This window comes from Poromitra crassiceps, assembly GCF_964638095.1.
Source record: "Poromitra crassiceps genome assembly, chromosome: 19".
NCBI classification, from domain to species: Eukaryota; Metazoa; Chordata; class Actinopteri; order Beryciformes; family Melamphaidae; genus Poromitra; species Poromitra crassiceps.
The window spans coordinates 26,823,717-26,840,409 of record NC_139646.1 but is presented as its reverse complement, the minus strand read 5'-3'; the positions used below and the strand labels follow the sequence as shown (position 1 = coordinate 26,840,409).

The 16,693-nt window shown below is 42.0% G+C and overlaps 1 protein-coding gene across 1 annotated transcript in view; it reads left to right on the top strand.

Annotated features, from left to right (window-relative positions):
- The window catches only part of LOC310793834 (voltage-dependent calcium channel gamma-1 subunit-like), a gene marked incomplete at both ends in the record, with an annotated part of 23,679 nt that extends 8,729 nt beyond the window's left edge, over positions 1–14,950 (top strand). Inside the window, 3 exons of the mRNA XM_083655729.1 lie at positions 10,890–10,964; positions 14,415–14,561; positions 14,718–14,950. Of these exons, the coding sequence (XP_083511855.1) occupies positions 10,890–10,964; positions 14,415–14,561; positions 14,718–14,950 (455 nt within the window). The remainder of the gene's footprint in view (positions 1–10,889; positions 10,965–14,414; positions 14,562–14,717) is intronic.
- Between the last annotated feature and the right edge of the window lie 1,743 nt (positions 14,951–16,693).

The window sequence follows — 16,693 nt, the reverse complement described above, 5'->3', positions numbered from 1 at the left end:
ACAGTGGTTAGCCAGGCTGTGGAAGCTAAACTCATATGAAGTGACAGTGGTTAGCCAGGCTGTGGAAGCTAAACTCATATGAAGTGACAGTGGTTAGCCAGGCTGTGGAAGCTAAACTCATATGAAGTGACAGTGGTTAGCCAGGCTGTGGAAGCTAAACTCATATGAAGTGACAGTGGTTAGCCAGGCTGTGGAAGCTAAACCCATATGAAGTGACAGTGGTTAGCCAGGCTGTGGAAGCTAAACCCATATGAAGTGACAGTGGTTAGCCAGGCTGTGGAAGCTAAACTCATATGAAGTGACAGTGGTTTATAGCCAGGCTGTGGAAGCTCAACCCATATGAAGTGACAGTGGTTAGCCAGGCTGTGGAAGCTAAACTCATATGAAGTGACAGTGGTTAGCCAGGCTGTGGAAGCTAAACTCATATGAAGTGACAGTGGTTAGCCAGGCTGTGGAAGCTAAACTCATATGAAGTGACAGTGGTTAGCCAGGCTGTGGAAGCTAAACTCATATGAAGTGACAGTGGTTAGCCAGGCTGTGGAAGCTAAACTCATATGAAGTGACAGTGGTTAGCCAGGCTGTGGAAGCTAAACTCATATGAAGTGACAGTGGTTAGCCAGGCTGTGGAAGCTAAACCCATATGAAGTGACAGTGGTTAGCCAGGCTGTGGAAGCTAAACCCATATGAAGTGACAGTGGTTAGCCAGGCTGTGGAAGCTAAACCCATATGAAGTGACAGTGGTTAGCCAGGCTGTGGAAGCTAAACTCATATGAAGTGACAGTGGTTAGCCAGGCTGTGGAAGCTAAACTCATATGAAGTGACAGTGGTTAGCCAGGCTGTGGAAGCTAAACTCATATGAAGTGACAGTGGTTAGCCAGGCTGTGGAAGCTAAACCCATATGAAGTGACAGTGGTTAGCCAGGCTGTGGAAGCTAAACCCATATGAAGTGGTGGTGGTCAGCAGGGTGGTGGGAAAAGTAGCTGGTTGTATGTCACTGGTTCCAGCATCATATATGCTGATCCCTAGGGTGCTATGCCACTCGTGTTCCACCCGCACATGTAGTTTACCAGTACCCCCCCCAGTCACCACCCCTGCCAGTTTCACAAGTAGGCTACTGCCAGAAATGTAGATATTTGTTCTGTCTTTCTTGGCAGTGTGCTGTAGTGCAACATAGTGTCATAAATGAATGACTGTATTGTTGTCCGTTCCGATGTTGAGAGATGTGCTTTTTAATGAGTCAGACGTGCTTTTGAATGAGTCAGACAGTAAAGTCATTTCATCCTTGATGATGTACTCAGCTAAGCTGACTAGAACAAACAGAGCACGCTGCACAAGCTGCTTTCTGGCGTCCCTCCCCGAGTCGCCACGCCCGCTGAACTGGCAGTGCTCATTCCTACCGTGCCTCCTCCTCCTCCTCCTCATCATCCTCCTCATCATCCTCCTCCTCCGCCTCAAGGTCTCGCCCGCCTCGAGGTCTCGCAGACGCAGCTCAGCTGCTGCGTGGGCTCGCATAGGCAGCTCAACCGCACACAGCTTGGCCGCTGCGCGGGCTCGCATACGCAGCTCGGCTGCGCGGGCTCGCATACGCAGCTCGGCTGCGCGGGCTCACATACGCAGCTTGGCTGCGTGGGCTCGCATAGACAGCTCGGCTGCGCGGGCTCGCATAGACAACTCGGCTGCTGTGTGGCATCGGCCACTCACAACTGGCTGTTGAGCAATTGTGTGCCGTGCCGGAATCTGCCGCCCAATCATATCAGTAAGATATTAGAGCTAGCCCTAGCTAACATTGCTATTGTTAGCCTAGCCACCATATCCAGTCTGACTAATGAATATCAGAAATTTAGAGCCAACCAATCAAAAAATAATATTATTTTTGTCATGATTAATTTATTAGTGGAACGCAATCACACATCACATTTACGTGCATTACATTACATTACATTACATTACATGTAAAAGTCCACGTTGCGGAAAAAGTGATTCTGATTTAACCAGTCCATACATATATTTATTATTCACCATAAATACTTTCAATGAGTAACTGGTGGAACACGAGTACAGTAGCATGCCACTCTAGGGATCGCCAAATGCCACTGAACCACTGGTGGCAATCAGCCACCTTTTGATCTCGGCGCTGCTGACATTAATTTATGACAAATTTATGACGGTCTCCATATTTGGTGGAGCACACTGTGCACGCAAAGGCCATAGCCAGCCTGTGTGATGCTGACGTGAAGCTAATCACTGTCCCAATCCAGCACCTAATGAATGCTGAGTGACTCCACGTACTCATACAGGAACAGATGCTGAGTGACTCCACGTACTCATACAGGAACAGATGCTGAGTGACTCCACGCACTCATACAGGAACAGGACCAAGCCTTTCTCTCTAGACTGTAGAAGAGCCACTCGGCCTGTTCAGGGGTTCTACTCTGTCAAGCCAGGAGCCAACAGAAATGCTGAACGACCATCATCTTGTCATAGAGAATGTAGCAGAAACAGGACTTAAATCAGTCTGAGGGAAAAACAAAAGGCATTTGCCTAAATGATGATAGGAGTTGTACAGTACAAAAGAAACGAATAGGCTTGTTGCTGCGTCATCCCAAAGAGTTAACATTGGGGGAGGAATGGGTTTGCTTTCTTTCTTTCTTTCTTTCTTTCTTTCTTTCTTTCTTTCTTTCTTTCTTTCTTTCTTTCTTTCTTTCTTTCTTTCTTTTTGTTTTTGTTTTTATTATTATTATTATTATTATTATTATTATTAATCACCATCACCATCATCATCATCATCATCACCATAAACATGACAAATCTGTTATGGGAAATTGCTTGCTATTTGCTATTTGCTCCACACTTTGAGAACCACCGCTGTAAGGATACAGTTACTGGTTTTTGTAATCTGATTACGTAATCCTGTTACATTTAATCCGTTACTCCCCAAGCCTGCATCCCAGCGACGCCCATCGCGCTGTAAACGTGAAGCGATAGCATGCGGTTGGCAACACATGAAAGCGTTTGAGCGATGCCCCATGGTGCCAGTGTATGGAAGTTTGGATTAGGGGCTAGCATGTTAGCATGGACCTCATGACAACTGCGATCCCTGCCTGCCTGATGCATTCTCCTGTCCCGGGAGATGGCGTGACACGTCGGGCCCGGGCTAGTGTCACATTCTGTGGAAGTCTTCACACTTCCCTGCAAATATCATCATCTGTGCCGGTGTTCCATTACTTTTTGTTGATCCCTGCGCATTCTGCTGCTCACAGAAAACACATTAACTTTAATTAATTAAAGTTGTGTTACACTGAACTATGAACACATTTTCAAACTGCAGCGGCACGCATGCCAGGGGCGTATCTACGGGTGGGCCTGGGTAGGCACACGCCCACCCACTTCTGCCCTGGCCCACCCAAATTTTTTTTTTTTTTTTTTTAATTGGTTGTTTTCTAGAGGCAAACTTGCTGCTGCATTGCTAGCCAATGGTTTTGTTACTTTTGTAAAAACGCAGGGCACATCATCTCCAGAGTCTAATGCATGACAACTTCATGACATCTAGGAATTTTGTTCTCTCTGTGGATAAATAAACCAGAGGGCATCTTGTTCAAACTTGAAGCAGCCTCAGTGTTGTTATTTTTTAAACTCACAACAGTATATGGATCAGTGGTTCTAATTTCTGTATAAAGTAACAGTATACACACAAGTATAAGCATTCATGTATGCAACATTTGGCACCTATATGTAACCTTTTAAGGTTGAGATAATTGTATTATCATTATATGGTCCAAATATTTCAGTAAAGCACTTGGAACACTTGAAATATTCTTGCTTGGGTGGTATCATTCTACTTGAAATTATGGTCAAATGCATTATTTTTAGTAAAATAACACGTCAAATTTTTCGGGCGGCCGGCCTTTGGCCGGCCACCCGAGTGGGCCCGGCCTTCGGCCGGGCATCTGCACCCCTACCTATCCAGGCCCACCCAATTTGGTCCAGGCCCACCTATAATGCAATTTCTGCATACGCCCCTGACGCATGCGATATACTGATACAGTAATAGTCAACACTTGGGTGTCCAGGTAGTGCAGTTGTAGATTCCCTGCCCACCAACATGAGGGTTCGCAGGTTTGAGCCCCCATGTTACCTCCGGGTTGGTCGGGCGTCCACACAGGTACAATTGGCCGTGTCTGTGGGTGGTAAACTGGATTAAGGGTACAGTATGTGTCCTGGAGGCTGCAGTAGCGCCTCCTCTGATCAGTCGGGGCGCCTGTTCGGGGGGAGGGGAACTGGGGGGGGGGGGGGGGAGGGGGGGCCCAGGGGCGGACTGGGACCATAATTCAGGCCGGGCGTTAGATACCATGCAGGCCAGGCCAACACATGCGGACACACATGCCTTTGGTCGCCGGCGAAAAATGTGGGCCGTTTGAAGCAAGATTTGTTGAATATAATGCTAACGTGATGTTACATGAAATTGTAGCCTACCTGAAGGTTCCTGATTCTGATAAGTTCAACACCACCTCCAGCTCTGCAGGAGCATCTGCTGCAGTGCTAGTGCTGCTTCTGCCTCCTCCTCCACTTTTGTCAAGAAAGCATTATGTACTTACTTCACTGAGAAGCATTATGTAGTGTACTTCACTAAGAAGCATTATGTACTGTACTTCACTAAGAAGCATTATGTAGTGTACTTCACTGAGAAGCATTATGTAGTGTACTTCACTAAGAAGCATTATGTAGTGTACTTCACTAAGAAGCATTATGTACTGTACTTCACTAAGAAGCATTATGTACTGTACTTCACTAAGAAGCATTATGTAGTGTACTTCACTGAGAAGCATTATGTACTGTACTTCACTGAGAAGCATTATGTACTTACTTCACTGAGAAGCATTATGTAGTGTACTTCACTAAGAAGCATTATGTACTGTACTTCACTGAGAAGCATTATGTAGTGTACTTCACTGAGAAGCATTATGTAGTGTACTTCACTAAGAAGCATTATGTAGTGTACTTCACTAAGAAGCATTATGTAGTGTACTTCACTAAGAAGCATTATGTAGTGTACTTCACTGAGAAGCATTATGTAGTGTACTTCACTAAGAAGCATTATGTAGTGTACTTCACTAAGAAGCATTATGTACTGTACTTCACTGAGAAGCATTATGTAGTGTACTTCACTGAGAAGCATTATGTAGTGTACTTCACTAAGAAGCATTATGTAGTGTACTTCACTGAGAAGCATTATGTAGTGTACTTCACTAAGAAGCATTATGTAGTGTACTTCACTGAGAAGCATTATGTAGTGTACTTCACTAAGAAGCATTATGTAGTGTACTTCACTAAGAAGCATTATGTAGTGTACTTCACTAAGAAGCATTATGTACTGTACTTCACTGAGAAGCATTATGTAGTGTACTTCACTGAGAAGCATTATGTACTTACTTCACTGAGAAGCATTATGTAGTGTACTTCACTAAGAAGCATTGTGTACTGTACTTCACTGAGAAGCATTATGTAGTGTACTTCACTGAGAAGCATTATGTACTTACTTCACTGAGAAGCATTATGTAGTGTACTTCACTAAGAAGCATTATGTACTGTACTTCACTAAGAAGCATTATGTAGTGTACTTCACTGAGAAGCATTATGTAGTGTACTTCACTGAGAAGCATTATGTACTTACTTCACTGAGAAGCATTATGTAGTGTACTTCACTAAGAAGCATTATGTACTGTACTTCACTGAGAAGCATTATGTAGTGTACTTCACTGAGAAGCATTATGTAGTGTACTTCACTAAGAAGCATTATGTAGTGTACTTCACTAAGAAGCATTATGTAGTGTACTTCACTAAGAAGCATTATGTAGTGTACTTCACTGAGAAGCATTATGTAGTGTACTTCACTGAGAAGCATTATGTACTGTACTTCACTAAGAAGCATTATGTAGTGTACTTCACTGAGAAGCATTATGTACTTACTTCACTGAGAAGCATTATGTAGTGTACTTCACTAAGAAGCATTATGTACTGTACTTCACTGAGAAGCATTATGTAGTGTACTTCACTGAGAAGCATTATGTAGTGTACTTCACTAAGAAGCATTATGTAGTGTACTTCACTAAGAAGCATTATGTAGTGTACTTCACTAAGAAGCATTATGTAGTGTACTTCACTGAGAAGCATTATGTAGTGTACTTCACTAAGAAGCATTATGTAGTGTACTTCACTGAGAAGCATTATGTAGTGTACTTCACTAAGAAGCATTATGTACTGTACTTCACTAAGAAGCATTATGTAGTGTACTTCACTGAGAAGCATTATGTACTGTACTTCACTGAGAAGCATTATGTAGTGTACTTCACTAAGAAGCATTATGTACTGTACTTCACTAAGAAGCATTATGTAGTGTACTTCACTAAGAAGCATTATGTAGTGTACTTCACTAAGAAGCATTGTCTACTGTACTTCACTAAGAAGCATTATGTAGTGTACTTCACTAAGAAGCATTATGTACTGTACTTCACTAAGAAGCATTATGTAGTGTACTTCACTAAGAAGCATTATGTACTGTACTTCACTAAGAAGCATTATGTAGTGTACTTCACTGAGAAGCATTATGTAGTGTACTTCACTAAGAAGCATTATGTAGTGTACTTCACTGAGAAGCATTATGTAGTGTACTTCACTAAGAAGCATTATGTAGTGTACTTCACTGAGAAGCATTATGTACTTACTTCACTGAGAAGCATTATGTAGTGTACTTCACTAAGAAGCATTATGTAGTGTACTTCACTAAGAAGCATTATGTAGTGTACTTCACTGAGAAGCATTATGTACTTACTTCACTGAGAAGCATTATGTACTGTACTTCACTAAGAAGCATTATGTAGTGTACTTCACTGAGAAGCATTATGTAGTGTACTTCACTAAGAAGCATTATGTAGTGTACTTCACTGAGAAGCATTATGTAGTGTACTTCACTAAGAAGCATTATGTAGTGTACTTCACTGAGAAGCATTATGTAGTGTACTTCACTAAGAAGCATTATGTAGTGTACTTCACTGAGAAGCATTATGTACTTACTTCACTGAGAAGCATTATGTACTGTACTTCACTAAGAAGCATTATGTAGTGTACTTCACTGAGAAGCATTATGTAGTGTACTTCACTGAGAAGCATTATGTAGTGTACTTCACTAAGAAGCATTATGTACTGTACTTCACTAAGAAGCATTGTGTACTGTACTTCACTGAGAAGCATTATGTACTGTACTTCACTAAGAAGCATTGTGTACTGTACTTCACTAAGAAGCATTATGTAGTGTACTTCACTGAGAAGCATTATGTACTTACTTCACTGAGAAGCATTATGTAGTGTACTTCACTGAGAAGCATTATGTAGTGTACTTCACTAAGAAGCATTATGTAGTGTACTTCACTGAGAAGCATTATGTAGTGTACTTCACTGAGAAGCATTATGTAGTGTACTTCACTAAGAAGCATTATGTAGTGTACTTCACTAAGAAGCATTATGTAGTGTACTTCACTAAGAAGCATTATGTAGTGTACTTCACTAAGAAGCATTATGTAGTGTACTTCACTGAGAAGCATTATGTAGTGTACTTCACTGAGAAGCATTATGTACTGTACTTCACTAAGAAGCATTGTGTACTGTACTTCACTAAGAAGCATTGTGTACTGTACTTCACTAAGAAGCATTATGTAGTGTACTTCACTAAGAAGCATTATGTAGTGTACTTCACTAAGAAGCATTATGTAGTGTACTTCACTGAGAAGCATTATGTACTTACTTCACTGAGAAGCATTATGTAGTGTACTTCACTGAGAAGCATTATGTAGTGTACTTCACTAAGAAGCATTATGTAGTGTACTTCACTAAGAAGCATTATGTAGTGTACTTCACTGAGAAGCATTATGTAGTGTACTTCACTAAGAAGCATTATGTAGTGTACTTCACTGAGAAGCATTATGTAGTGTACTTCACTAAGAAGCATTATGTACTGTACTTCACTAAGAAGCATTATGTAGTGTACTTCACTGAGAAGCATTATGTACTGTACTTCACTGAGAAGCATTATGTAGTGTACTTCACTAAGAAGCATTATGTACTGTACTTCACTAAGAAGCATTATGTAGTGTACTTCACTAAGAAGCATTATGTAGTGTACTTCACTAAGAAGCATTGTGTACTGTACTTCACTAAGAAGCATTATGTAGTGTACTTCACTAAGAAGCATTATGTACTGTACTTCACTAAGAAGCATTATGTAGTGTACTTCACTAAGAAGCATTATGTACTGTACTTCACTAAGAAGCATTATGTAGTGTACTTCACTGAGAAGCATTATGTAGTGTACTTCACTAAGAAGCATTATGTAGTGTACTTCACTGAGAAGCATTATGTAGTGTACTTCACTAAGAAGCATTATGTAGTGTACTTCACTGAGAAGCATTATGTACTTACTTCACTGAGAAGCATTATGTAGTGTACTTCACTAAGAAGCATTGTGTACTGTACTTCACTAAGAAGCATTATGTAGTGTACTTCACTAAGAAGCATTATGTAGTGTACTTCACTGAGAAGCATTATGTACTTACTTCACTGAGAAGCATTATGTACTGTACTTCACTAAGAAGCATTATGTAGTGTACTTCACTGAGAAGCATTATGTAGTGTACTTCACTAAGAAGCATTATGTAGTGTACTTCACTGAGAAGCATTATGTAGTGTACTTCACTAAGAAGCATTATGTAGTGTACTTCACTGAGAAGCATTATGTAGTGTACTTCACTAAGAAGCATTATGTAGTGTACTTCACTGAGAAGCATTATGTACTTACTTCACTGAGAAGCATTATGTACTGTACTTCACTAAGAAGCATTATGTAGTGTACTTCACTGAGAAGCATTATGTAGTGTACTTCACTGAGAAGCATTATGTAGTGTACTTCACTAAGAAGCATTATGTACTGTACTTCACTAAGAAGCATTGTGTACTGTACTTCACTGAGAAGCATTATGTACTGTACTTCACTAAGAAGCATTGTGTACTGTACTTCACTAAGAAGCATTATGTAGTGTACTTCACTGAGAAGCATTATGTACTTACTTCACTGAGAAGCATTATGTAGTGTACTTCACTGAGAAGCATTATGTAGTGTACTTCACTAAGAAGCATTATGTAGTGTACTTCACTGAGAAGCATTATGTAGTGTACTTCACTGAGAAGCATTATGTAGTGTACTTCACTAAGAAGCATTATGTAGTGTACTTCACTAAGAAGCATTATGTAGTGTACTTCACTAAGAAGCATTATGTAGTGTACTTCACTAAGAAGCATTATGTAGTGTACTTCACTGAGAAGCATTATGTAGTGTACTTCACTGAGAAGCATTATGTACTGTACTTCACTAAGAAGCATTGTGTACTGTACTTCACTAAGAAGCATTGTGTACTGTACTTCACTAAGAAGCATTATGTAGTGTACTTCACTAAGAAGCATTATGTAGTGTACTTCACTAAGAAGCATTATGTAGTGTACTTCACTGAGAAGCATTATATACTTACTTCACTGAGAAGCATTATGTAGTGTACTTCACTGAGAAGCATTATGTAGTGTACTTCACTAAGAAGCATTATGTAGTGTACTTCACTAAGAAGCATTATGTAGTGTACTTCACTGAGAAGCATTATGTAGTGTACTTCACTAAGAAGCATTATGTAGTGTACTTCACTGAGAAGCATTATGTAGTGTACTTCACTAAGAAGCATTATGTAGTGTACTTCACTAAGAAGCATTATGTAGTGTACTTCACTAAGAAGCATTATGTACTGTACTTCACTAAGAAGCATTGTGTACTGTACTTCACTGAGAAGCATTATGTACTGTACTTCACTAAGAAGCATTGTGTACTGTACTTCACTAAGAAGCATTATGTAGTGTACTTCACTGAGAAGCATTATGTACTTACTTCACTGAGAAGCATTATGTAGTGTACTTCACTGAGAAGCATTATGTAGTGTACTTCACTAAGAAGCATTATGTACTTACTTCACTGAGAAGCATTATGTAGTGTACTTCACTGAGAAGCATTATGTACTTACTTCACTGAGAAGCATTATGTAGTGTACTTCACTGAGAAGCATTATGTAGTGTACTTCACTGAGAAGCATTATGTACTTACTTCACTGAGAAGCATTATGTAGTGTACTTCACTGAGAAGCATTATGTAGTGTACTTCACTGAGAAGCATTATGTAGTGTACTTCACTGAGAAGCATTATGTACTGTACTTCACTAAGAAGCATTGTGTACTGTACTTCACTAAGAAGCATTATGTACTGTACTTCACTAAGAAGCATTATGTACTTACTTCACTGAGAAGCATTATGTAGTGTACTTCACTGAGAAGCATTATGTAGTGTACTTCACTAAGAAGCATTATGTACTGTACTTCACTAAGAAGCATTGTGTACTGTACTTCACTGAGAAGCATTATGTACTGTACTTCACTAAGAAGCATTGTGTACTGTACTTCACTAAGAAGCATTATGTAGTGTACTTCACTGAGAAGCATTATGTACTTACTTCACTGAGAAGCATTATGTAGTGTACTTCACTGAGAAGCATTATGTAGTGTACTTCACTAAGAAGCATTATGTAGTGTACTTCACTGAGAAGCATTATGTAGTGTACTTCACTAAGAAGCATTATGTAGTGTACTTCACTAAGAAGCATTATGTAGTGTACTTCACTAAGAAGCATTGTGTACTGTACTTCACTAAGAAGCATTATGTATGGTAAACATGATTGTTTTGAGCGACATGTACACTACACAGCTGTTTAACTTTGAACTAAACTCTGTTTTCCCTCTTTTCACAGAGGAAAACTGTACATACTTCCAGCACTTCACTACAGGGGAGAATGTTGAGATATTTGAATATAAAACGCAAAAAGGTAGGTATCCTTTTGTGGTTCCTTTATGTCTGTTTTTTTTATGTATAGCCTACTCTGCTCCTCACGTCTGGGTAATGGATGCTTTTGTAAAGAGTGTTGCATTCTGGGTAATGGATGCTTTCCTAAAGAGTGTTGCATGCTCATCATCCAGCATGGTGGTGTGTATTAAGCGCAAATTATGCTCACGCGAAATCGCCGGCGCTGACTGCGCCGAGGGGGTCGCCGCAGCTGGGCGTCCTATCGTCGCAGCTCGGCGGAGGGGGCATGCAGCTCCTCGAAAATGTGACTCTGCGGCGTCAACTCCTTGTTGTGAGGAATGAGGAAATGTCATTTCCTCATTTAACAGTGCTTGTCCCTCATCTAGTAAAGCCTTCTGCAGGCTCACCGGAATGAGTTTTGAAATGGAGGGACAATAAAATGTCCCCCCACCGACATGATTGCAAGTTCTTGGTAAACGACACGATAACGTTTTGGACGTGTACCGCAGCCAAGGCGACGGGTCACAATCAATCAATCAATCAACCTATCAATCGACTAACCGATCGATTGATCAATCAATCAAGCAATCAATCTTATATTTATATAGACCACTGCTCTATGACATCACTGATGCCATCATCACAGATGACATCACTCACCGATGACAATTAGGGCAATCACATCCGTAAGGTCACCCGCACAGCCCACGGGCGGAAGCCATCGTCTCCGTCTGGTTCCTCCCCTATTCTACCTACTTGTACTCCCATCACTTATATAGCCTCAGACTGATGACATCACTGATGAAATCATCACTGATGACATCATCACTGAACTATAGCCTCAGCCTTAAGCGCAAATTATGCCCGAGCGAAATCGCCGGCGCTGACTGCGCAGAGGGGGTCACCGCAGCTGGGCGTCCTATCGGCGCAGCTCGGCGGAGGGGGCATGCAGCTCCTCGAAAATGTGACTCTGCGGCGTCAACTCCTTGTTGTGAGGAATGAGGAAATGTCATTTCCTCATTTAACAGTGCTTGTCCCTCATCTAGTAAAGCCTTCTGCAGGCTCACCGGAATGACTTTTGAAATGGAGGGACAATAAAATGTCCCCCCACCGACATGAATGCAAGTTCTTGGTAAACGACACGATAACGTTTTGGACGTGTGCCGCAGCCAACGCGCCGAGTTACGTTCGAGTATGCACAGTCTCGCTGTCGCCGCCATTCGGCGACAGGGCGCCAAGTCGAGGTTGCGCAGAACCATGCCGGGTGCTTTAGGGCAATCAGCCTTAGGGCAATTAGGGCAATTAATCTACCCTAATTGAACAATCCGGCTCCATCAGGTCACCCGCACGGGTGCTCTTTACACTTCCTGAAAGTTTCAGCCCGATTGCATGTAAAACAGCATAGCATACATACATACATACATAGATACATAGATATATAGATGTGCATTAGCTGTGTCCATGCTGGGCTCAAGCAGCAGACTATATGACAGCCCTTTTATGTAATGTGCATTAGGGCGCTGAGCACATCTGTCAGACCCAATTATTGGGGTGTACACCCCCCCCCCCTCATGTACACCCCCTCCCCCCACACCCTCACATTCTCCCCTTCAAACACATTACAAACTCTGAGTTGTTAATGCATGTGTGCAAGAGGTCCTCCTCCCCCCACCTACCTCCAACACACACACACACACACACACACACACACACCACACCGCACCACACCACACCACACCACACACACACACACACACACACACACACACACACACACACACACACACACACACACGCACCACACACACACACACACACACACACACACACACACACAGCATTCCAATGCGTATGGCTAGAGACAATCAGAGGCATACTCCAACTGGAATGGAGCAGCGCCGACCCAAGTACCTTATAGCGTTATTCATTCTTGACTGAGCAATTTGGCTACACCACAGTGAAGCATCACCACAGTGGAGCATCACCACAGTGGAGCATCACCACGGATTGGATGGAATAGTAAATGTAGGCACATCTACCCAAGCAGCCAGACTCGATTCGCCACTGGGAGTTCGCCATGTGAAACATAAATGTATTGAAAATCTTGCAACTTGCAAGTATAATAACAGGGAAGACGATAGCAACGAATCTGGAACTTTTGGATTTCTCCACCCAACATAAGTAACTCATGCAGAAATGTGTGTATTGGTCAAGGTCAGTGGTTCTCAAACTTTTTCATGTCAAGAACCCCTAAACTGACACAAATTAGACCACAGACCGCCATTTGATAAGATTGTGGGGTACAGTTGTAGCTTGGTACACCAGCCGGTCACGTGAACTCACATTTCATTTCGTTCTACTATGCCTGGCCTCCAGCCCTGGGAGGGTGTTTGCAGAAATTGCAAAGCGATCTAGCCAATCAGCAACCTGCCTCGTAGTTGACATCGTAACCGGCCTTTCAGGAACGCCGCTGGCAAAACAGTAATGGCTGCCTCCGTCAGGGCCTGTTCCAGAACAAGATGACTAGGGGTGCATCCTAGATAGGAAGGGGTGCAGATGCCCGGCCGCCCAAAAAATTTGACGTTATTTTACTAAAAATAATGCATTTGACCATCATTTCAAGTAGAATGATACCACCCAAGCAAGAATATTTCAAGTGTTTTAAGTGCTTTACTGAAATATTTGGACCATATAATGATAATACAATTATCTGAACCTTAAAAGGTTACATATAGGTGCCAAAAAGCCATAAAATCACATCAAAGAACAAAGAAAAACAACAACTATAATTCAAGTTTAAACAGTAAGTGTGCAGCTGTAGCATTTATTTAATTTTTTTTTTTTTTTTTTTTTTTACTTTTCAACTGAGCATGCAGACAATTAAAATAAGGGTGCAATGCATGCTTTTGCACCCCCGTAGAACCGGGCCTGGCCTCCGTGCCTGTCCGCCTCCAATATCAACGTTTGTCGAGTAAACAGCCATTAAGTGCAGTTATTGCAGAAATAGACTCAATGACAATTAAGCAAGTACAGGAGTATGCAACAGCGGAGTTTCTCAGCGGATTTTATTTTTATTTTTTATTAAATATATTTGCATATTCACCGATTCTGGAGTTTTTTTAACGAGGGAGAAGGAGTAGAATTAATTTGAAGGATTTTAACAAGATCATTTCAACTTTTTTTTGTGCGGGGAAAAACCATATGAGACACAAATTATTATTCAGAGAGATAATTTTACATACATCTTAAAACATCTTTAAAAGGTGGATTCCCATTCAACCAAATCTGGGCACAAAGTGTACAAACAGTGTTGAAGGGTAGGATGTGTTGTTTTTGTTGAGATAATTCCATAGTCACACCAAAAATACAGCTGACTGTGTCAAATCCCATGTGGATGCATTTGTGATTAGCATTAGATGTGAAAGGCTCCAGATGATGATGGGTCCTGATACTGCTTCTGTGTTTTCTCCAGAGTACAACATCTCAGCCGCGGCCATCTCCATCTTCAGCCTGGCCTTCATGATCCTGGGCTCCCTGTGTGTGATGGGCTCCTTCACCGGGAAAGGCAAAGGAAGGGACTACCTCCTCAAACCTGCTGGCATGTTCTACGCATTTGCAGGTGGGGCTTGCTTCTCAATCCGTTTCACACGTTGATATTTTGAACCCCCAAACCTCGCTATAAATGTCATTTAATGATCATTTAGTAGTTGTGGGGGGTATCAATGTTGAAAGCCATTTTGACCAGTTTTCTCTCTCTCTCTCCCTCTTCACCCAGGTCTCTGTGCCTTCATCTCTCTGGAGGTGATGCGTCAGTCGGTCAAACGCATGATCGAGAGCGAGGACACCATCTGGATTGAGTATTACTACGCCTGGTCCTTCGCCTGCGCCTGTGCCGGCTTCGTGCTGCTCTTCCTCACCGGCCTCAGCCTCCTCATCCTCTCCATGCCCCAGATGCCCCAGAACCCCTGGGAGACCTGCATGGACGCCGAGCCAGAGCAGATAGAGTGATAGCTGAGAGGGACGGATGAGACGAGGAGGAGAAACACTATTTATTTTTTTCGTTTTGGAATGCAGAGATTAGATTCATTTCGAGAACAAGGAATGACCATACTTAGGGCTGGGCACTCGATACCTTTAAAGGAGATGTATGAGATTTTTTTCTTTTGCCCACTAGATGTCGCACTGGAGCTGTAACATCAGATGTAAACATAAACAGTACATAAAACACATAGGCCACCGTATAGCGGTCTGCTGGCTACACGATGTGTGTGGTGGAGACACACAGAGCGAGCCACACAATCGGCCGCACTGTAAACAAAACCAGGAAACACGCGGTCCCAAACTGCGATACAATCAGAGACCAACTTGAATTTCACAGCCACGGCTTGATCATCTGTCAAGTCCCCCTCGTTCACTCTCTGTCCATTTATTCTTTCACTGCTCAAAACAATATAACTCGCCTGTCTCGCTAGATATATAACAGTGGTTTACGGGCATATAGTATGGTTGAATATCGCATTTAGCTCCTTTAAGGTATCGACCGAAATAACCCAGTACTCAGTATTATCGAAACGTCTCCCCACTCAAACGATACCTGCATTGGATCCTTTTTGTACACCGATTTAGAAAAAAAAACATACTATTTGTATGCTTTTGCTCACAGCCAAGCATTCTTCGATTGAATGTGTGATTGGTCCCTTACTGCAGTAGCTACAACCCTACGGTCTGTGGTGGTGAAGCCGAGCGTGATGTATGTGACGGAGAGAGTCGACGGTGTCATGCCACAAAAAAAGATGCCACAATAAGGAATTGAACGGAGTACTCTATTGGTATCGGTATCACTTTAAGGGTACTGGTATTGGTTCTGGTATCATAGTTTTCAAACAATACCGAGCCCGAGCCAGAACAGGGTAAGGTCAAAATAATGGAAACGGTGTGGATGGACCGTATCCATGCCAGAAAATGGAAGGTTAACCCTTGACTGTGGAAGAGCATGAGTTTGTTCTTTCCTCCTTACCCTGTATACAGTGTATAAAGACACAGAGTAGTCCTCTCACAGACCTGCTTAGATGTGGTTCATGTTCAAGCGGGTTTCACAACATATAGTTCAAACAAATTTCACATTTTGAGAAATGTACGAAATACAGCGATGGCCCGTGATGGTAACTTGATTTCACGTACTGCATTTTGTATTATATTGATTGACTAATTCCAGGACTCTCTCTGTGTCTTTGTGCCGTTGGCGCATCTCGAGAACTGTTCGTCTGATCGACTTCACACTTGATGGGTGCTACTGGGGACCCGAGGAAGTGCAGGGTTGGATTTGGTGCAATTGTATCTAAATTGCACAACATTCAATTGGAACCAATCAGAAGATGACTTTGCGCCATTCTAACAGATTAGAGAGGCATTAAATTGGAACCAATCCGAACACGGCATTGCGCCATTAATTAAGACATCATTATTAAAGTACAAAAAAAACTAGTGAAAGTGGAAAGTTTCCCTGTGCTCACTGAAAATCACATTTTTAGGGGGTGGGCCTACGAGCATGATTTGTGACATCACAAATAGTTTGGAAGCCAATTCCAGTCCAACAGGACAAATCGGCACGTTTTGTAAACAAATGGATTGGCTATACTTCCGGGTGCAACTGACGTTTAAACTTTAAGCTAGACACTCCATTTAAACTTTAAACTAGTCACCACTTTGAGGACCCTATCACCTTAATTTATCTTTTGTACTCTTGGAGAA